At 49.2% G+C, this 22,417-nt stretch overlaps 1 protein-coding gene across 1 annotated transcript in view; it reads left to right on the forward strand.

Annotated features, from left to right (window-relative positions):
* CUL2 (cullin 2) overlaps positions 1-22,417 on the forward strand; it is a 570,015-nt gene that overhangs the window by 284,598 nt on the left and 263,000 nt on the right. The window contains exon 13 of the mRNA XM_086941531.1: positions 19,661-19,789. Within this exon, the coding sequence (XP_086797657.1) occupies positions 19,661-19,789 (129 nt within the window). The remainder of the gene's footprint in view (positions 1-19,660; positions 19,790-22,417) is intronic.

Consider the following 22,417-nt stretch of genomic DNA (forward strand, 5'->3'; position numbering starts at 1 on the left):
CAGAGACCCCCAGCTCGAGAAGAGAGGAGATGAGGGGGCGGATGTAAAGGTTGAAGAGAAGTGGGGAAAGGGAAGAGCCTTGAGGGACCCCACAGGTGACCGGAAGAGGGGGAGCAGAAAAATCAGAGAGGTGAACTGCCTGTGATCTGCCTTGGAGGAAGGACGCGATCCAGGAGAAGGCAGTGCCTTGGATGCCCGCTGCGCTGACACGGTCGAGAAGGATGGCATGATCGGCCGTGTCAAACGCAGCGGACAAATCCAAAAGGACCAAGGCCGGGGGGAGATTGCTGTCGGCCTTCCCCTTAAGTTCATCCAGGACCGCGAGGACCACGCCCTCAGTGGAGTGGCCGGGACGAAAGCCCGCTTGGTGGGAGGCCAAGAGATGGTTCTCCTCAATGTAAGTGGAGAGGCAAGATGTCACGTGGCTTTCGAGGATCTTCCCTAGATAGGGAAGAAGGGAAATCGGCCTGAAATTAGATGGAAGAGAGGGGTCAAGACCGGCTTTTTTCAAAATAGGAAAAACTATAGCGGATTTAAAAGGGGAGGGAACACAACCCGAGGCCAAAGAAGTGTTGAGAAAAGTAAGGGGGGGGGGGGGCTGGAACAGCTACTATAGAGAGTTCTGAGGATCCGTGCGCGAGCACAGTCCGCAGGAGAACCGGACTTGACCTTGACAAGCAGGTCGAGGAAAAGCTCCGGTGAAATTGGTTCAAAGTGATCCAGAACAGAAGGAGACAGAGGAGAATAATCAGAAAGTTCAGGTTGAGACACAATGGGAATGTTGGCCTTAATGGTAATGATTTTATTAATGAAATAATCATTCAAGGAGTGACAGAGAGATTGAGAGGGGGCAGGGGAAAGACAGGCGCGATCGGACGTGGCAAGACTATGAACTAGTGAGAAAATCTCACGGGATTTGTTGGCCGAGATGGCCACTCTCTCAGTAAAGTATTTAGATGTGGCCGCTAAGATGGCTTTTTTGTAGGTATTAAGGAGGGCTTTATATTTGAGGCGGAGGGTAGGGCAGTAGTTGCGTCGCCAATGACGCTTCGAGCGCCTAAGCTCTAATTTAAGGGATTTAAGGTCATTGGAAAACCACTTGTGAGCGTCGTGGGGGCGAGCAGATTTGACCTTTTTTAGTGGGGCGACCTGGTCGCAAGCAGAAGAAAGCCAAGTATTAATGACATCCGCCTGACTTTCCAAAGGCAGGTCAGTCAGGGTAGGAGCAGATGAAGACAATAAAGAGGAAAGGTCATTAAGATCGGTCTTATTCCAGCTTCGAGCCAAGATGTTTTTAGGCAGGGGGGCTTTCTCAGCTTGACCCAAATGGATGGAAAAGGAGATCATGGAGTGATCCGACCAGACACAGGGAAGGATGGGGGTGGGCGAAAGATTACAACGTAGGGATCAGATTTGGTCCAAGATGTGACCGTGAATGTGGGTAGGGGCCAAAACGTGAGGTAAGAAATTAAGGCACTGAAGAGTAGCAGAGAAGTCTTTGGATGAGGAGTCCTCCCTCAGATCACCCGGCCAAAAGTTAAAGTCACCGAGCAGGAGCAGCGAGGAGTTATTTACCGCCAAGGTGGCCAAGAGATCCTGCAGGGTAGACACAAATGATGGCATACTTTGAGGGGGGCGGTACATGAGGACCACCGTAAGGGGTACCGGGAGATTGAGGGAGCGGGCCACCAGAAAGTCAACACTGGATATGCAGGGGTGCGAAAGAAGCTGGAATTTCATAGAAGAGCGAATAATCATCGCCACACCCCCTCCAGTTTTTCAGTCAGGGCGGTCAGCACGAAGGGCATAGTGGGTATTGGGGAGAATAGCAAGGAGGTCCGGGAGTGAATCAGAAGAAAACCAGGTTTCAGTAAGAAAAAGAAAATCCGGGGAGTCGTTATCCAGAAGATTGAAAAGGGCAGTTTGGTTTTTAACGGCGGAACGAGTATTAAGGAGAATAGCAGAGACAGCTGGGGAGCCGGAAATGGGGCCAGTGACAGAAGGCGTAGGAGAGGTAAAGGGAGAGGAAATAGGAGCGACAGGGCGAATACAAGGAGAGGAGGGGACGTAGATACCGTGCAAAATTAAGTGTTGGACTGCAGAGGGGGAAAGAGGGGCAGAAACAGAGAAGGACAGTAACTGGGCAGAGGTGTACACCAAAGGAAGGGCAGGGTCTATGGCCCCTGGTCCCGGCCCGTCGCGGACGGGCGCAGACGGGCTTAACTTAGGCGCAACTTCGGCGCGCCTTCGTCGCGACCGCTGCGCTCGTCCGCTGCGCTGCCGGGACTGGCCAACCATTATGTAGGGACACATGAGGGGGAGTGGCTAGGGGGGAGGGGCCCAAACGCTGCAACGCTGACCCAGAGCCGCCCAAGATGGAGGACTCGCCCGTCTCAGGAGGAGACGATCAGCGGGAGGCGCTCTGGGTGGCGTGCAGGAGGGAGAAGGTAGAAGCTGCTAAAAGGTGCTGCAGATGCCTGGCTTCCAGAGTAGATATTTCATTTTCTAGATTCTCTAGCTTCCTAGTGTGGTTTTTGGTAATGGCAGATTTAATCTTAATGATGACCCCTCTGATTGAGCTTTTTAATGCCTCTCACCGAATCAAGTCAGTGGTGTCCCCCCTATTGTTGTGCTCCAGATATTCCTTGATGGCCGTTTCAATGGTGGCTCGTCTTGTTCAAGAACTTTGTCATTAAGGCGCCAAAGGGATTGGCGGGTGGATGGTTTTATGTCTTAAATGGTTAGCGTGATGCAGGAGTGGTCGGATAGAACTCTCGGTTCTATCGATGTTTCTTCTACTCTGGGAATAGCGGGAGAATGAGTCGTGAGGGGAAGAGTAAAATGTGTAGTCCCTCCCATCAGGATTCTGTAACGGCCATGTATTGACTAGATGGAATCGGTCGCAAAGATTGAGAAAGGCATTGTTTGATCTGTAACTGCAAAAAGGGCATCGGGTGTCCCTGTCAAGAGTCGGGTCAAAGGGGAAATTAAAGTCTCCTGCGAGAATATGGACTGCCGAGTCTGGGATGCTGTCTTATTTGTTTCGCTAGGTCTGCCCAGAATTTCAAGTCACATGTGTTTGGGGCGTAGATGTTTGTGACAAAAAATTCTGTATTGTCCTTTAGTAGTTTGGTTGTGACCCACCTTCCTTTGGAGTCAGCTGGAGAGGAAAGTAAATCAATGTTGGATTTTTTAGCTATTAATGTCACAACCCCGTTTTATTTTCCCAACGGCTTCCAAGCAAGCAACCTCGGTGAAGAATTTATTCCTAAGTGTGTGACATTGTTTGGCATCCAATTTGGATTCCTGTAGTAATGCAATATCCCCCTTTTGTCTGCGTAAGTAATCTAGGATCTTCTGGCGCTTTACTGGCTTATTAAGACCTTTGACATTTTGGGAAAGCACTTTCAGATTTCCTATCTTTAATACCCCAAGGGGTGTGTTAATTGTGGTTGTAGACATGAGCATATAATAGACGATTCACTACAGTCAGATAAATCCTGTTATCCCAGTTCCTATGAGTACTGCCACACTTCCATTTTAAAGTATTCGTCGGTTTGCGACCCATCAGCTTGATTTTGAGAGTCTGGATAACGTTCGCAATGAGCGTGACATGCCTTACAGAATGAGAAAAAGTGATTCCTGAGCACTTGAGGTGTGAGTACCCTGACATTGTTATGCAACAAATAATAAATGCATACATGAAGACACAAATAAAGACAAACGAAAAAACAGAATCCTCCTACGTCCCCCCTCGTCCTCCCCCTCCCAACCCCTCTTGCTTCCCCTACCCAACCCACCCTCCACACCCTGAGTAATGCCGATAGGCATGGTGACTAGGAGAATAACAGCGTTGTCTCCCCCATGGTCTTATCATCCAAGTGTATTCTGAATTGGGAACTAATTCAACTGACTAATTAACAGTGGAACATTAGATAACATGTGCATGCATTCCAGAGCTGTCTTGATCCGCGGGTACCTGTGTCTACTGAGTTTGTCTACACGTAGATTGCGGAATGAGCAGTGCCAACTTTTATTTTGTGCTGTGTATTACAAAATATATGTTCTAGATTGTGTTATGTATTGTATTAGGTACGTGCTATGTATGATGTTAGGCACTGCATTAGATACCCTTCCACTACAGTAATGTTTGCTTTACTAGCAATAGTAACATCAATGTGAGGATTGGTGTGTTTGACTTCTGAGATAGCTACAAACAAGGACCAACATAACACATGCAGAACAGCATGAGCGGATTAACCGGACTAGATAAGACAGTTTGTTGGCTTTGAATAGGATGACAAATAAAATACAATTCAATGGGGTAACATACAATTCAATAAGGTAACATTAACGCATCTAGCATATAGGGATTTGGCAGGCCACCCAGTATCAACAGTGAGAACATTTTAAAACTTGCTAACCCTTCATATGGAGCCTGAAATCACAGAATTATAGCACTAGGATATACAGAAATAGGATATTCATTTGTAGCCAGAGGCTGAAGCAGTCTCAGAGTTCGCCATCGCAGTATCCATACTGAGCTCCTCCTGGCCATCAAGAAGCTTTTTGAGCCTTTGTGGATCCGTGAAGATTTGAGGGGTCCCCTGGATGAAGTCTCGAAATCTTGTAGGACCTATGAACCCAAATTGGTGACCCAATGACTTTAGTTGTGGGCGGAGGGCAAGAAAGGCCTCCCGAATGTTAACCGTTTCTTTACAGTAGTCCTGTGAGATATAGATCTTGTTCGACTTCCAAAGTATATGATTGTTCTCCTGACGAAGGATAGTATCTGTTCTACGTCCTGATACCTCAAGGGTTTGCAGACTATGGGTCTTGGTCCTTTCTGTGTCTTCGTGATCCTACCCGGAACTCTATGCGCTCTGTCGAATTCAAGCAGCTGGTGGAATGTGAGATTGGTTGCTTGAGAAAACCACGATTCCAGGAAGGAGACACATGATCCTTGGGATTCCTCTGATCCCTCCGGAATTCCAAACATGCGGAGGTTACCTCTTCGGTTCCTGTCCTCCAACTCGGACAGCCTTCTTGTCATTTGCTCGAGGTTATGGTGAGACGTTTGAGGGCCCCGCAGGTCTTGACTTCAGTGTCTTCCAGTTGGCTGATTCTCGATTCCGTTTCAGCGATTCTAGAATTAGTGTCCCGTATATCCTGTCTGATGGCTGCAACTTCCTCTTTCGTGGATCTCGCCAGATAACGCACTTCCTCTAGCTTGTTCAGTATGACATCCATAGTCTCATTAATATCTTTTTTGCCTTTGATGGGCGACACTGGGTTCGGCGGTTCTGCTTTGAGTCTCTTGAGGTTTTTTGTCGTTTCTTTATCTCCCATGTTGAGGCTAGTCTTGAGTGTTCAGTTATGTTTCAGTCTTGAGTGGTACCCGTCTCAGCGTCGTGATGGTCGCAGGTGAAGGTCACAGGGTTTGCCAGTGGGAACTATCCAGCTGTGTGCAGCCTGAAGGACGAATTCACGTGCGGTGTTGGCGGCTGTAAAGGCTAGTGATTAACTAATTGACCTCTTATGGCGCGGTCCATGTCTAAGTAATCTCCTGTAGCCCCACTCGTTTACACCTTCTGTTCGGTGGTTTCCTTGTTAGAGCTAGGGCTTGCCACTGGTCAGGTCGCAGGGGAGAACATTGGTAGCAAGACATGGTCACGTGAACCCCTGTGTTTCCGTTAGATTGCCAAGCTGTTCATTGGTCTCCTAATGATACAGGAACATTTGTCAAGGTAATAACAGTTTTATCCGCTTTCCAGTTGCTGGGCTCAGCAGTACCGTTAGAAAACCTCCTCTGCTATTATTTATTCATTGCGTGTGCCTGTATGGCACATATGTACATTACCTTCATTGCCTTTATGGAGTCCGGTAATGCTGTTAGTAATCCTCCTCTGCTACTATTCAAACAATGCATGGACCTTCATTGTGCATTTGTACATTGCCTTCGTTGTATACCAAGAGTGTCTCTCTAATGATGACCAGTGCATTTCTCCTCGTCCTCACTAGTATGACTGCGCTTTATTCTGTCATCCACAAATTCGTCACAATGACCGTTAGTTTAGCGGTTGGAGAGGTGCCTGAATTCTGCCAGTAGTGCCCTGATGTACAGGGAAACGCCGAGTGGTGTGTTATGCATTCAGATGCATCGTCGTAGATTTGAGTAAGTGGCCGTCCGCCATTTTGGAGGTGCGTCAGATCCCTTTTCGAACCATCATTGTGAAAGATTTAGAGCACACAGTCAGGGGATTAACGATTGTGCAGTATCAGAAAAGATCAGAGTACCACGGCCAGCGTTATATTTAATGTCCTGCTGGTATTATTACATTTAATGTCTTGCAATAGATCCGAGATAGTGAGCCCACCAATAAAGATTTTAAAGAGATTAGGGGGGGGTCCCGGGCTTTGGTTTAAGTACTGCACAGGGGATGCCAGGTGTGACGAGCTGATTATAACCTTTCTCTTAAAATGCGCCCGCCATTTTAGGTGAGGTGTGCAGCAGCTCAGGCCCTCATCGACCGTGGCAGAGGGATGGTATTTAACTCGAGGTTATTACTCACTCAGGGGCCTTGGAAGCCTTGGGAGCCCAGTTGTGCTCAGCAGACGTTGGTTCACGTTCAAGCTCCGGGCACAGGTTTTCCGCTCCGTCCTCTGGTAGATATCGGCACCGGTTCAGGTCCGCTGATTTCCAGCTCCTTTCGCCGCTGCTGGTTGCGGCCGGGGGAATGTCACATCACGCCTCCTAGGAACTCCGTAGCACCCCCAGAGTCAGGCACTTAGTCGTTCCCCACTTCCGATCCTTACTTCTGTCGTTTGTGCTAGTTTCATATGGGGGGAAAGGTTCCCAAAATCATATTAAAGTTGTGGCCACGGGAGGAGAGAGCCGCCACACGAGGAGAGAGCCGCCACACCGCCATTACTCTCAGCGTCCAAACCTCAGTCCTTTTTTGACTACATTTTGAGACTTTTGTCTCTTCCTTGTGTCTCCTGGTGCACGTAGGGATGCCCAGTTTTAAGTCTTGTGGGTCGTGCCACCGTAACATGTCGGTGGCGGACCCCCACAATATGTGCCTCTACAGCCTGGAGGCCGACCATGACTGTTGAGCCATGACCCAAAGGCCTTGCGGGAGCGGCGCCGGAAGTTGCTGGAGGTCCGCCACTCCTCTCACCGCCGCTCCGGGTCTAGGGGCCATTCAAGAGACCGCTCGCGGGACCAGAGCCGTCGCTCCTCGGGCTCTAAGTCTTCACTTTCGGATTCGGGTAAGCGACGCCATAAAAAGAAGTCGAAGAAGCATTTTCGCTCTCCGATGTCCTCCCGTCGCTCCCCGGAGGCGGATGAGGGGGACAGGGGCTTTGCCCCTGTGGTTCCTCTGGAGCCGGGGAGTCCCGCGGCCTACCCGCTTTACCCGGGTCCGTCGGCAACTCCCAAACAGATGCAAGAGTTTATTGCTGCCATGAACCGCCGGCGCGCCTTCGGGCCCCGCGGTCTAGTGTCCAGATCGTGGCGGCCCCTCCACCGGCGTCAGCCTGGCCCCATGGGATCCGGCTCCGGCCTTGGCGCCAAAAGGTACAGCGCCGCTGGCTCTGGCCGCGGCGCCGCCCCTGGCTCAGCCACAGGCGCGGCACTGGGTGCCATTTATCCCACCCCTGCCCCGGTTCTCGGATCATTTAGTTCCGGCCTGGGATCTGCATTGGGATATGGTTCCGGCCGGTGCCGTTTTCGGCACCGCTTGCCCCCTCTCCGGCTCCGGCCCTGCCGCTTTAGCCGGCTCCCTTTACTTCTGACCCGGGGTTTGCCTCTCCTCCTCCTACTATTGAGGAGGGTGCTTCCTACACCGTGGTGCTGCGTCGGGCTGGGGAGGCTCTCCATCTCGACCTCCCTACGGTAGCCCTTAAGACCAACTGCCTTACGGAGGTGCTCCAGATGGCGTCTATGTCTTGGGCACTTGGTTGCGGCCGACCTCGGGTGCACCAGTGGATAAAAACGTTGCTAGGTGTCACCGCCCGGCGCCTGGTGATCCTGCCTTCTTGACTGCTCATCCCACGCCTGAGAGCCTGGTCATTCAGGCCTCGACGTCGCAGAGTGCCTTTCCCACGGCTCCGCCGGATAAGGACTCTTAAGAGGCTAGACCAATTTGGCAAGAGGTTGTTCTCAGCCAGCTTGGTGTTGCGGTCGAAAAACTCCGCCTGCTTATTGGGCCGTTACTCTAATGCAGTGTGGGATTCGGTAGCCAAGGTCTTGCCTTAGTGTTCTGAGGAGATCCAGGTTGTCCTTTCCCAAGCGATTGCAGAAGGATGCAGCGAAGTTTGCCATCAGGTGTGGTCTGGACACCGCTGATTCGTTGGGCAGTGCGATTTCCACGACTGTGACATTGCGGCGCCACGCCTGGTTGCGTTCCACTGGGTTCTCACCCGATATTCATAGCTCGCTCATGGACATGCACTTTGATGGCTCCCGCCTTTTTGGCGATCCGGCCGACAATGCCCTGGAGCGCTTTAAAAACTCTTGAGCTACGGCCAAGACTTTGGGTCTTTTCACCAAGAACCCTGCCACACCTGGATTTCCTTCCTTTCGTGGCCAGGGCAAGGGCACTCAAGCACGCTCCTCCAGCAAGCCTGTGCAGAACCAGCCTCAGCGCAGTCACGGCCGCTGCTTCTGCCTCTAAGCCTTCTAATCCGAGCTTCAGGGAGCACCCCACGCCGGTGGGTGGCAGGGTCCACCACCACCACCTCCACCACTGGCACGAAATTACATTGGTGGCTCTTTTCCGTCAGGAAGTCACGGCCCTCCTGGCCAAGGGGGCCATTGAGTGCCTTCCCGGTCAGGAAGTAGGGAGTGGTTGTTATTCCCACTACTTTTTGGTCCCCAAGAAGGACAAGGGGGCCTGCGCACCATCTCAGACCTCCAGGACGTCAATCGCTTCCTTTGGAAGGAGAAGTTCAAGATGCTGACTCTGACTCAGGTCCTGGCTGCCCTGGAGACTGGATGGTAGCGTTGAACTTGCAGTACGCTTATTTTCACATCCCCGTGCTGCTGGCCCATCGGCGCTACCTGCGATTCACGGTAGGCCGGGAGCATTTTCAGTTTGCTGTGCTCCCCTTCGGCCTTACCAATGCCCCTAGGGTGTTCACGAAGGTGATGGTGGTGGTCGCAGCTCATCTGCGCAGGTCAGGGGTGTCCGTCTTTCCCTACCTGGACGACTGGCTGTGAAAGGCGGGCTCGCCCCAGGCAGTCGTCACCCACCTCCAGACTATGGCCGACCTCCTGCATTTACTGGGGTTCTCAATAAATGTGCCGAAGTCGCACCAGAGTCCCTCTCAGAAGCTCCCCTTCATCGGAGCGGTTCTGGATTCGACTCTTTCAGGTTTATCCTCCCGAGCAGCGAGTCCAGGATATTAAGGCTGTGATTCCGCTCTTTCAGTCTCTATCCCGGGTTTCAGTCAGGATGACCCTCTGGCTTCTGGGCCTGGTAGCCTCCTGCATCCTGCTGGTGACATATGCGGGCTCTGCAGTGGGACCTGAAGTTCCAGTGGGCACAGCATCAGGGCAACCTGTCTGATCACGTCCAGATCGCAGAGGGCGCTGCACGACCGTTGCAGTGGTGGCTCACGAATCGCGATTGGGTCAGTGGCAGATCCCTCTCCCTTCCCCAACCGGAGCACCCATTGGTGACTGATGCGTCCCTTCTAGTTTTGGGAGGCCACATGGGAGAGGTGGAGATCAGAGGGCTCTGGGCTCCAGCTGGGTTCCGGCTCCATATCAACCTTCTGGAGCTGGGGCGATCGGACTTGCACTGAAGGCATTCCTTACCTGGGTCCGGGGAAGTGTAGTGCCGGTGTTCACGGACAACATCACTGCCATGAGGTATTGCAACCAATAGGGCGGGGTAGGGTCATGGACCCTATGTCAGGAAGCTCGCGGCTCTGGAAATGGCTGGAACATCAAGGCATTACCTTGGTGGTTCAACACCTGGCAGATTCCTTGAACGACAGGGCGGAAAAACTCAGTCGCCGGTGCATGGTGGATCACGAATGGCGTCTGAACTCGGACGTGGCGCAAGGTCTCTTTTTGCGTTGGGGAGAGCCTTGGTTAGATCTATTCGCCACCGAAGAGAATGCCAATGTCATCAGTTCTGCTCGTTGGAATTTCCAAGGCGGTACTCGCTCGGAGATGCTTTTTTGCGCGAGTGGAGCTGCGGTCTATTGTACGCCTTTCCGCCTATACCACTTCTGCCCAGAGTGCTGAAGAAGATCAGCCGCAACCAGGCCCAAGTCATTCTTGTGGCTCTGGACTGGGCTCGAAGAGTATGGTATCCCGAGCTACTCTGTATGAGCATCGATCCCCCGATCCGTCTGCCTCTTCGGGAGGATCTTCTGGCGCAGCAGCAGGGGACGGTCCTCCACCCGAACCTATCCAGCCTCCACCTCCATGCATGGAGATTGAGCGGTGACAGCTGACACCTTTCGATCTTCCTCCCGAAGTTGGTGATATAATTCTGGCAGCCAGGCATCCCTTCACCAAAACTGTATACGCCTGCAGATGGAACAAGTTTGTGGCATGGTGCACAATGAAGGCTGTGGATCCTCTTTCTGGCCCTCTTTATGAGGATCTTCTGTTTCTTCTCTCTTTGGCCCAGCAGGGCTCTGCTCTGGCCACTGTCAAAGGTTATCTTTCAGCCATCTCCGCCTTTCTACGGCTTCCAGATTAGCCTTCTCTTTTCAAGTCCCCGGTTGTTAACCGTTTTTTTAAAGGCATTACGCATACATTTCCACCTGTGCCCTTCATAATGCCTCAGTGGGACTTAAATCTTGTCTTGACTTTTCTGATGTGCTCTCCCTTTGAGCCCCTGTGTAACTGTTCTTTGTGTCTTCTCACCTTTAAGACTGCTTCCTGGTTGCTATCACCTCTGCCAGAAGAGTGAGTGAGCTCCAGGTTCTTTCTTCCATATCTCCTTTCCTTTCTATTCATCCGGACAAGGTGGTTTTCAGGACCCGTCCTTCTTTTCTGCCAAAGGTTGTCACACCCTTCCACATCTGGCAGACCATCACTTTGCTCACCTTCTTTCCGCCTCCTCATCCTTCAAGGGAAGAGGAGAGGCTCCACCGTCTGGACCCAAAACGTGCTCTTGCATTCTATCTGCAGCGTACACAGCAGTTCTGGGTGGATGATCAGCTCTTTGTTGGCTACGTGGGCGCCAAAAAAGGTCTGGCCATGCACAAATGGACCATCTCTCGGTGGGTCATTCTGTGCATCAAAGCATGTTACTCCTTGGCCAAGAAGGAGTTTCCTGTGGGACTGCGTGCCCATTCGACCAAAGCTACTGCAGCCACTACTGCCTTGGGCCGTGGTGTTCCCTTGCAGGACATTTGTCAGGCAGCTAGGTGGGCCTCGCTGCACACGTTTACCAAACACAACTGCCTTGACAGTCCGGGCCGGAGAGACTGCTTCTTTGGCCGTTCAGTGCTCCGGGACTTTTTGGTGTAATCTCGTTCGCGGACCCACCACCGGGGTTGGTATTGCTGGGGTATCTTTTCTAAGGTAAGGAATCGATCACTAACGTGTCTCTTTCAGATGCACAAGTTACTACTTGTGTAACGATATATATATATTGTGTAAGAGACATTAGTTAGTGATAGATTCCTTACCGCCCCACCCATCCTCCCCGTTCTGCGGACTGATTATTAGGGTTAAGGTCATCCCCTTTTAAGGCCCTAGTTTTTTGCACCAATGGTCAGTATCTTTCATGGCTCTGAGTTTCGGCACGGAATAGTTGTGTACAGAACTGCTGTCAGCGTGCATGTGTGGCGTCTAAGAACTCTCTGTGACGTCATCTAAGCGCCTACGACGTCAGTGACGGACGCGGAGCCGCAGGACGCCACCTACGGACGCACAGGGGTACTGCTAAGCAGAAAACTTTCCGATCCAACCTGACGCCTGGGGATATTCTAAGGTAAGGAATCGATCACTAACTAATGTCTCTTACGGATATATAATTACACAAGTAGTAACTTGTGCGTCAGAACGTTGCACCAGCCCCCCCCCCCTCCTCCCCCCAGCAGCCACGTCCGTCAAACCCCTAAGTTTAGCCTCCGATCATCATGGGCATTCAGTGGGAGGCAGAATACTCCATCACCTACACCACTTGAGGTCGATGACATCCGACAGCTGGGTTCCCCAGATTATTCTAAGGGGCTACTCCCTCCCCTTTGCGACAACCCCTCCACCCGTGCCAGCTAGTTGTGACAGGATGACGGAGGGCTATATATCCTTGCTCTATCAGGAAGTGTCAACTATCTTGGCCAAGGGTGCTATAGAGAGGGTAGTGGCATCAGAAGTAGGACGTGGTTCTTATTCCCGCTACTATCTGGTGCCCAAAAAGGACGGAGGCCTTTGTCCTATCCTATCCTATCCTATCCTAGGCCTTTGCCCTTCCAATTTCTTCCGTAAGGAGAAATTCAAAATGATCACACTTGCTCAAGTCATGTCAGCCCTGGTCCCAGGAGACTGAATATTAGCATTGGACTTGCAGGACATATTTCCACATCCACATCCGTGTCCTGCCTGCCCACAGGCGTTACCTCTGATTTATGGTGGGCAACAAGGGCTTTCCGATTGTTGTGCACCCCTTTAGCCTTTCCAGTGCCCCTCGGGTGCAGCTCATCTGCGGAGATTGGGGGTCCCAGTCTTCCCCTATCTCGATGACTGGCTTTTGAAGGGGGGCTCATTTCCCACCTCCAGACTACAGCAGACCTCCTGCACTCACTGGGATTTGATATCAACATGCTGAAGTCCTTCCTGACCCCATTTCAGTCGCTCCCTTTCATCGAAGCCGCTCTGGACACAGTGCAGTTTTGGGCATATCCTCCAGAGCAGTAAGTCCAGAATATTCGGGCTATGATACCGATGTTTCAGCCTCTGTCCTGGATTTTGGCGAGCCTGGCTTTGAGGATGATGGGCTTCATAGCCTCCTGCATCCTGCTAGTGACACATGCCCATTGGCATACGCGGGCTCTGCAGTGGTACCTTAAGTTCCAGTCGGCACAGCATCAGGGGACTCTCTCCAACATAGTCCAGTTTTAGAGGGCACTGCAAATGATAGCCTGTGGTGACAGACAGACCGCGATTGGGTCCGTGGCAGACCCCACTCCCTTCTCCAACCAGATTTAACTGTACTGTAGAGGTGGAGATCAGAGGACTTTGGTCTCCAGCTAAATGCTGTCTCCAAATCAACCTGTTGGATCATCAGGTGATCCGATTGCAATTGAAACCCTTTCTATCCTCCATCAAGGGGAGTCTAGTGCAGGTGTTCACAGACAACACTGCCATGTGATACTGCAACAAACAGTGCGGGGTGGGTTGTGGACCGTTTGTCAAGTGGCCCTGCGCCTGTGGACATGTCTGGAACGTCAGGGCATTTCCTTGGTGGTTCATCACCTGGCGGGCTCTCTGACACCAGGGTGGACTAACCAAGCCGCCGATGCCTAGCTGATCATAAATGGAATCTCCAGCTGGAGGAGCGCAAGATCTCTTTCAAGAGTGGGAAGCGCCATGCCTAGATCAGTTTGCCGCTGCAGAAAACAAGCAATGTTAGCTGTTCTTCGTGCCGCAGTTTTCCAAGGTAGCTCTCGCTCAAAGACACTGGAGCTCACGCCTCCTATTTGCCAATACCACTCCTGCCCAGAGTTCTCAAGAAGATCAGGAACAACCGTGCTCAAGTCATTCTTGTGGCTCCGGATTAGGCCCAGAGACTCTGGTATCCCGAGCTGTTGAGCATGTCCATCGATCCTCCAATCAGGCTTCCTCTTTGGGAGGATCTTCTGTGACAGCAGTGGGGTGTGCACCCGAAGATGTCAACGCTCCACCTTCCTGTGTTGGAATTAAGCAGCGACAGTTGTCAGACTTTGACCTTCCGCCCAAAGTCTGTAATGTCATTTTGGCAGCCAGGCGTCCCTCCACCCAGACTGTATGTGCCTGTCGACGGGGCAAATTTGTAGCATGACCCCCTATCTGCTGCTCTTTCACTAGTTCTCTTGTTTTTTCTGCCCCGGCCCAGCAAAGCTCTTCCTTGGGCACTTTGAATGGTTATTTTTCTGCTGTATCTGCATTCCTGCAGTTGCCAAATCAGCCTTCTCTTTGCAAGTCCTCTATTCTCAATAGGTTTCTGAAGGGTCTTCAACATTAGTTTCCCCCAGTTCTCTTCATTATGCTTCACTGGTACCGTAACCTCGCCGGTACCCGAGATCCGCGTAGTGCGGCAGACTTTATTTACCACTTTGCGGAGTTTAGCGAAGCGCAACTCCGCCCAGGGTTACCTATAAGTCCCTTGTAAAAAGGGTACCAGTGGTACCAAGGGCCTTGTGACCAGAGAGGTACCCTTTGGGCTGCAGCATGAATTATACCACCCTAAGGGGCTCCACACCAAACACATAGACAGTGCCATTGCAGGCTATGTGTTGTGGTGTAGCTAAACTAAAAGAGTTGACATTGCACACATTAACACATTTCTGGGTGCCATGCCTACACACCACTGCCTGTGGCATAGGTAAGTCACCTCTCTAGCAGCCTTTACAGCCCCAAGGCAGGGTGCACTATACCACAGATGAGGGCATAGCTGCATGAGCAATATGCTCCTCCAGTGTATGAGTCTATTCTTTGACACTGCAAGTGCAGTGAAGCTATTTTGAGTACATGGGCAGAGAATTTGTCAACATGAACTCCACAGCTCCTTGATGGCTTTACTGAAAACTGAGAAGTTTGGCATCAAAATTCTCAGCATAATAAATCCACTCTGATGCCAGTGTTGGGTTTATTAGAAAATGCACTCCGAGGGTATCTTAGAGATGCCCTCTGAAAACAACTAGCTTCTAATGTATTGGCTGACTGGTCTCTGCCAGCCAGCTAGCACTAGTCCGGTTTCTGATTCCATGGGGTGAGAACATTTGTGCTCTCGGAGGTCAGAAACAAAGCCTGCTCTGGGTGGAGGTGCTTCAGACCTACCCTGTGTAGGAACATCAGCACGTGGCTGTGAGCCTCTAAGGCTCTCACCTTGTGTTACGCTGATTTGGACAGCTCCAACTAGTAAAGATGCCTGCCCCCTTTCCTAGCCCCACTTTTTGGCGGCAGCACAGGCAGGAAAATTAGTAACCAGAGTGGGAGTGTCCACCTTGGCTTGGCACACCCCAAGGGTGGCCAGGAGCCGAGGTGAACCCCTCTCTTCAGAATTCTCCATCTTGGTTTGGAGAATTAGAACCAATAGGAATAGGGATGTGCCCTTCTCCCCAAAGTGAGGGGGCACCTAAAGGGTGTAGGCAACCTAGGGCACAGGAGACATTGGCTACTGCCCTCTGACCTCAGTGACTACTTAGGGTTCCTCTGAACCATGTTCCTCAGATTCAACGACCTAAGAAGAATGACCGAAAAGGCGTGCAGCATCGAAGGCGGACGACGACAACTGACTTGTCCCCAGCCCTACCGCCCTGTCTCCCTCTTCAAGGACCCTGCTCACAAAAATGGCATGTCCCGCAGCCAGCATCCTCCATGGATCCCAGAGACCTGAGCTGCCTTCGACAAAAATTATTTTCTCCCGTGGACAATGGGTTTGTCCAGAAATAAATAAACCCAAGGACCCCGGATCCAGGCGGATCTGTGACATTTGCACCACTTTACACTAATAGCCAACAGCCTGAGTCCAAGTAGCCCAACGATCCATTGACGTCTCCCCGGCGATCCTGACCTGGAATCCAGCATTGGACGACCTCTCCTGAACTTCCCCACAATGCCTGTTGCCTCTTCTTGAAGGCTCCACCCTATCACAACCAGATTCGGTGAGAGAAACCTGATGCCTAAAGACCCCTTCACCCACAGCCACAAGGTCTAGGAGTGCCCAACTGACGGTGTTCCATCCTCTCACTGTACTACTCGCCTCTCCATTTGTTGGATTTCTTCAGCCAGTCTTCTTGACTGAGCCTGCCGCCTTCGTCTCCAACTGAGGATCTCAATTGATTTCTACAGGGCACCCGACGCCTCCTTTGCACACTGCACCCAGCCACCTCTGTGCCGCTTGTGGTGCAGCTTTGGTGCTACTTGGTTGCCCCCTCAGTGCTGAGCTAAACCCCCAGTGCCCGTGTCCCTGAACTGGGAGTACTTGCCTGCAACCAGTGCCTCTTCAAGGTGGCCCCAGCTCCCATAGGTTAACATTGGGCCCAATCACCTCTGCACCCGGCCGTCACAGTGCCGCTGGTCATGCAGTACCTACCTTGGTCTGACCCTTGCCCAGTGTTGGTCAAACCCTCCAAAGACTGTACTTGTAAGTCGAATGGTTATCCGAAAATTACTTACGCTTCTTTCCTTCCATAGGATTGCATTGTTTTGTTTCTGTATTGCACTAAATGTTGATTCTGAGAATAATACAAAGTATTTCTTTGACATTGAAAAGTATTACATGCACCGGTAAAATATTGTTAATGCTTATACATACCTTTACCAAATGTACATTTGAAAGTGTTGCATTTCTGAAAAGTCTACTTACCTGTAACCGAGTTCCACTTGATTCCTCAAAAAAAAGTCACTAAAGTAATATTTTTGTAAACATTGGCGTGGAGTTATTCATTGAGTGTTTGCTCTTGCCTATTATGAGTGTGTACAACATGCATTCCCATTACCCTCTGGTAAGCTTAACTGCTCAGCCCAGCTACCACTAAATTAAGAGTAAGGTATTATCTACTTTATCCTCTGCTATACCTTTGAGGACTTACTGGACTCTGTGCACACTGTACCTCTTTTTGATATAGTATATATAGAGCAAGCTTCCTACAGTGACATTACCGACTGATAAAATGCACACAGAAGGTGATGTGTGGAATGCTTGCGAATAGTCTAACCACTGGCATTGCTCTGGGTAGCATTCATCCCCATTGCTTTTCACCCGCTCGGCTATGCTAGACAAAGGCCTGCCTTATGCAAATCACTATGTTTCTCATGGAAGTAGTCCATCCAGAGCTGACTGGCGAGGTCCCCTCCGGAAGGGACCACAAGTAAACTTTGATCGGTTTTAGCCTACTTAGGCCTCACCAGTGAGTATAGTTTGGATCCTAGGTTAGAATACTACCACTCCCGATCGCCTGTGTTTACACTATTTGCAAACATCCCTCCCATTGCCCTTTGTGTGTATGGTACTATCAGTAGTGCCATCATGGCCATGTCCGATGTAATTTCACGTCTTGTAGTGTCCTCAATCGATAGATGACCTAATGTCACTGCTGTTGTTATCATTTTGGTGAATTTGTTACAGTTGCTTTTACCAGTATCAGATATGTTATGTTATGTCATTGAGAATTTGTGGAGCACACGTTCACCAACAGGTCTCTTGGAGCTGGGTGGTTTTTTTATTCTTTGGAGGCACTCCTTGGAATAAGTGAATATCTAGTTATAGGCTTGGGTAAACAACCAGGTTTTCAGTTTTTTACTGAAACACGAGAGGTCCATTTCTAGTCTCAATGGAGAAGGCTGAGAGTTTCAAAATTGGGGGCCCTGGGTTGAGAAAGGCGACCCTCCAATCCGTTTGTGCCTGAATCTAGGCACGACCAGGAGATTTATATGCATGGTTCTGTAGTAGGGGATCTCTCTGTATAGTCATAATCTAGTGAATAGTCCCGCCCATGTGCGTGGACCCCGGAGCATTCAAAAATAATCTCTTAAATTGTCATAAAATGCATGACTGCAAAGACACTTAAGAGAGAATTTAAAGATAGATAATGCAGCCTATATCCACAGGCTACACTGTCCAGTACTTCAACTAGAAATTCCACCAAAAAAACCACACAAGCAGCACAGCTTGCCCAGTTTCCTCCACAGAGAAACTTGCCTCTACCAGCAAAAGCCTCTGGAATGATAGAGAGGAAGGTATGGACAGACAAGCCCCATAGGCTGCCATTATGTGGCTCAAACAGGATACTGTGCCTTTAAGAGAACACTCCAGAACTTCTCCCAGTATCCCAGAATGCACAGCAGGTCCCTTTTACTTTCAGTTCTTTTTTCCGTCTCCTGCCAGCAGGACCCTGGAGCATTGAGCTCTCCCTTTCAAGGGTTTATTTGGTGATTTTTTCACTTTTTCTTGTGTGTAGTACTTTTTGTTAAGTGCTAAGCCCTTTTTCTTCCCTATGGGTGCCCTGTACTGTCAAATGCCTGGCTTATTTGACTATTGCACAGAGTGTGATAGGAAAAAGGCCAAATCCGACCCACATGGAGTGTGCATTTTTTCAGAATCCTTCATCTCCAGCGGAAAGGTCTCTACATTCCCTGGATGTTAGGAGGGTGTTGAAATTGTATCTGGATAAAACCAAAGATATTCGTAGGTCAGACCAATTGTTTATCAATTATGGATCAGTCAGGACCGGTCTTGCTACCTCCAAACAGTCCATTTCTAGGTGGATTGTGTCCTGTATACAATTGTGTTACCAAAAGGCTAATAAGACCTTAGGGGGTAAACCTAAGGCTCAAGCTGCCACGACTGCTTTGCTGCGTAATGTTCCAATTGCAGAAATCTGCAAGGCGGCCACTTGGAAGTCGGTCCACACCTTTGCTAAGCATTACTGTCTGGACACTGATGCCAGGACAGACGCTCAGGTTGGGCAGGCGTCGCTGCGAAATCTGTGCGCACAATAGTGGTGCTAATTTTCTTCTCTCCACCGCCGCTTTGGTGTGGGGATTGGCTTGCCATTCTATTCACTAGATTGACTATACACAGAGATCCCCTACTACAGAAGGAGTAGTTTCTGTCCTGTAACTCCAGTTCTGTAGTAGGAGTATCTCTGTTATAGTCATAAGCGCCCGCCCTCCTCCCCGGTGGAGAAGGATATTCATGTAAGCAATGCTACAGGTCTGGCGTGTTACGCCTTCAAAAAGAACTGAAAGTAAAAGGGACCTGCTGTGCATTCTGGGAACTGGGAGAAGTTCTGAAGAGTTCTCTTAAAGGCACTGTATCCTGTTTGAGCCACATAATGGCAGCCTATGGGGCTTGTCTGTCCATACCTTCCTCTCTATCATTCCTTTTGCTGGTAGAGGCAAGTTTCTCTGTGGAGGAAACTGGCAAGCTGTGCTGTTTGTGTGGTTTTTTTGGTGGAATTTCTAGCTGAAGTACTGGACAGTGTAGCCTGTGGATATAGGCTGCATTATCTGTCTTTAAATTCTCTCTTAAGTGTCTTTGCAGTTATGCATTTTTTGACAATTTAAGAGATTATTTTTGATTGCTCCTGGGTCCACGCACATGGGCGGGACTATTCACTAGATTATGACTATAACGGAGATACCCCTACTACAGAACTGGAGTTACAGGACAGAAACTACTCCTTACTAAGCTTGCCCTCAATGTTGTACCTCGATTTGCATTCTCAAATCTTTTTAGAGCATTGTATTACTTTTTGAGCATGAGTTTTTTAGAGTAAGATTTAAAGAGAAAAAAGTAGGATTTAAAATATTTTTTAGTGTAGTGTACATGTTGCAGTCCTGAAGCTAAAATATGATCTCATCAATAATTAGCAATAAACAGTGATAACCGATAATGGACTATGCAGTTTAAATTAGTTACTCAAAACTGTGGTCACAAAGTATAGATTCACCTGTCTTTCTTGTGTTTTCATAAATAACCAGCTGGCGAAGTACTGTGACAACTTGTTGAAGAAGTCGGCTAAAGGGATGACGGAGAATGAAGTGGAAGACAAGCTCACCAGCTTCATTACTGTGTTCAAATATATTGATGACAAAGATGTTTTCCAGAAGGTATTCTGTGGTTCTTTTTATTAAAAATGCTTTCATTTCTCTTTCTCTGTTTGTTCCAAAAATCAAACTTATTTTATCATTGTGAAATAGCAGTGTACCAGTTCCTCTCCAGTGCATTTTGACTGATTTTGGCTTAAACGTTTCGTAGCGTGGCCCAGACAGTGGCTTTATATTTTAATTAAATTCCTATGTTGGACATCTATCTACTAAGTTTATTGGCCAGTGGTCTTGCATTCATTAAAAAGGGGAGTCTTTGAGTTTCACCTTCTCCCTTAATTCTAGATTTGTACTTTCTTGTCTCAAGCTTAGACTTGTGCATCGTCCTCTATGAAATGACAAAAGCAGATCAAGTGGAGAATGGGGCTAAAATGTACAGTACTTGGAAGATGAGTACCACCCTCGTAGGTTAATTCCTTGTGCTCCTTCATAGAGCCATGAATGTTCTCCACAGAATAAGAAGTTTGCCACCACTTCCTGTCAACTTTGAAGTAAAAGAAGTCTATCTTGAAGATTTGGATGGATATCTTACTGACTAAGCCTACCACTTGAGGTATTAATACTCTAGAACTACGAAATAGGATCATGCGGAAAAAAACAAGGTAGCTCCTGAAAAGCTGCATAACTAAAACATGTGAAGTCCATAGCTTCAGCTCTTGAAACAAACTGTCCTTTTCCCTCCCAACTCTCTTCCCTGAACACACTGCTCTTGATCTCAATTATAGATAAAAGCAATGGCCTATCTCAGTCCCCACCATCAAAATGTATTGTGTCCGATGCTTTGACACAAGGTTAAGGAATCCGATGTACCCACACAACCCTGTGTTATAAATAATGAGCCCTATAACACACATTTGTAAGATTAAACTTGCAGATGCGGAATTACTTCTCTTAATGCACAGCAGTCTCCTATCTGGGTATGCTTGTGATTACTTTGACTTCCATAAGCTGAAGGTACTGGTTGCTTTTAAGTTTTTCTGTAAGTCTTGTAACAAAACAGTTACATCTGCAGTGGTATGTATCTGGAAATCTGTGCCAACTATTGCCAAAAATTAACGGACACGTCAGAAAGTTAGCCCTGGGACATCATTGTTCCCTTCAAAGGTAGAATACCTATTTAGTTAATTTACAAGTGAGGTGTTCACCGCAATATCAATCTAATTTACAACCAAATTACACAAAAGGTCAAGCTTCATACACAAGTGCTTAGTGTGCAATACACCAAATTTAAATCAGAGCCCCCAGAATCTAAGCCGAAATGGGTCTGTTTGACCCGCATGTCTTACTGGGCATCCTAAACCGGAAGCCAATGTCACACAAGCAGGCAGCGCTGCCTTAAGAACCCTTAGGCACCTATCTCAGCCCCTCCAGATAAAGAGGGTATGCACCTTGACAATATTGGGAAACATTTTTTCATTAACATAAGCGCTAACGATCGTGGCATCCAACTCTTTAGCAGTTTTTGGAAGGTACGGCCAACAGATGTGGTCGGACATTGGTCCGTACATCGACCAGTTACCAGAAGCTGACAAGGCAGAAGTCAGGAAGGTCTGGTATGAATTAATAGATTGCACCATGGATATTGTCATTACGGGTTTTGCAGCAGTTAGTAGGTGCTGCAGTGCTCAGGTGTCAATGTTGGCTTAAGGCTACCTTAAGAACAAAATCTTAGCCCTCACGACGGAGAAGCCCTCTTTGGTAAAAACATGGTCAAGGCCATCCAGGCTTTCCAGTCTAACATAAACACAGCTAAGTTTTTGGGGACCTTACATTTCAGTAAAGTTCTTTTTTGTTGCTCACATGGAAGAGGACATCCTTCATACAGAGGGGATTACCAACAATATTGTTACTCCTCACACTCTCCATTCGTTCAACAGTATCGTCCCCAATACCAGCAGAGGCAACCACCACAATCCTCATACACCAGACCCCTTCCCAGGGGAAAGTCTGGAGGTACGGGAAAGTACACTGGCCGATGTCAATGATGTCCCTCAGGCTCCGGTACTTCCTTCCTTCGTCCCGCCTCGGTGGCAGAGTTACCAACTACCGCCACTGATGGCAGGAAATTATCACAGAGCAGTGAATCTTAGACCTTGTCCATTTTGGCCACACATTGCAATTCCTCCACAGACCACCTCCAACTCTGCCACAACCTTCCATCCAGAATCATCTACAGCTTCTCAAATTGGAGGTCAAAACCATGATAGAAAGGGAGCTATATAGAGAGTTCCTAAAGCCCACAAAAGAAAAGGTTTCTTTTCCTGTTACTTCTGAATCCGCACAAAGTCAAGGCAGTGGCAACTGTTTCTTGACCTCTGAAACCTCAACATCTTCCTCAGGAATCAATCCTGCTGCATGGTAACTCTACAGGAGGTGCTGCAGCTCTCGAACCAGGGAGACAATGGCAACCTTCGGCCTCCAAGATGCGTTTTTTCATCAACCCGACCAACAGAAACAAAGGAAATTTCTAAGATTCACAGTAACCTGTAGCCACTATCAATTCAACGTGCTGCCCTTTGGCCTCCGATCCACCCCTCGCATCTTCACAAAGTGCCTCGCACCTGTAGCCGCTTTTCTCAGACAACACCACCAAGTCTTTCCTTTTCTAGTAGACTGGTTGGTCAAGACGCC

The sequence above is a fragment of the Lissotriton vulgaris genome, chromosome 10 (genome assembly GCF_964263255.1).
Source record: "Lissotriton vulgaris chromosome 10, aLisVul1.2, whole genome shotgun sequence".
Lineage (NCBI taxonomy): Eukaryota > Metazoa > Chordata > Amphibia > Caudata > Salamandridae > Lissotriton > Lissotriton vulgaris.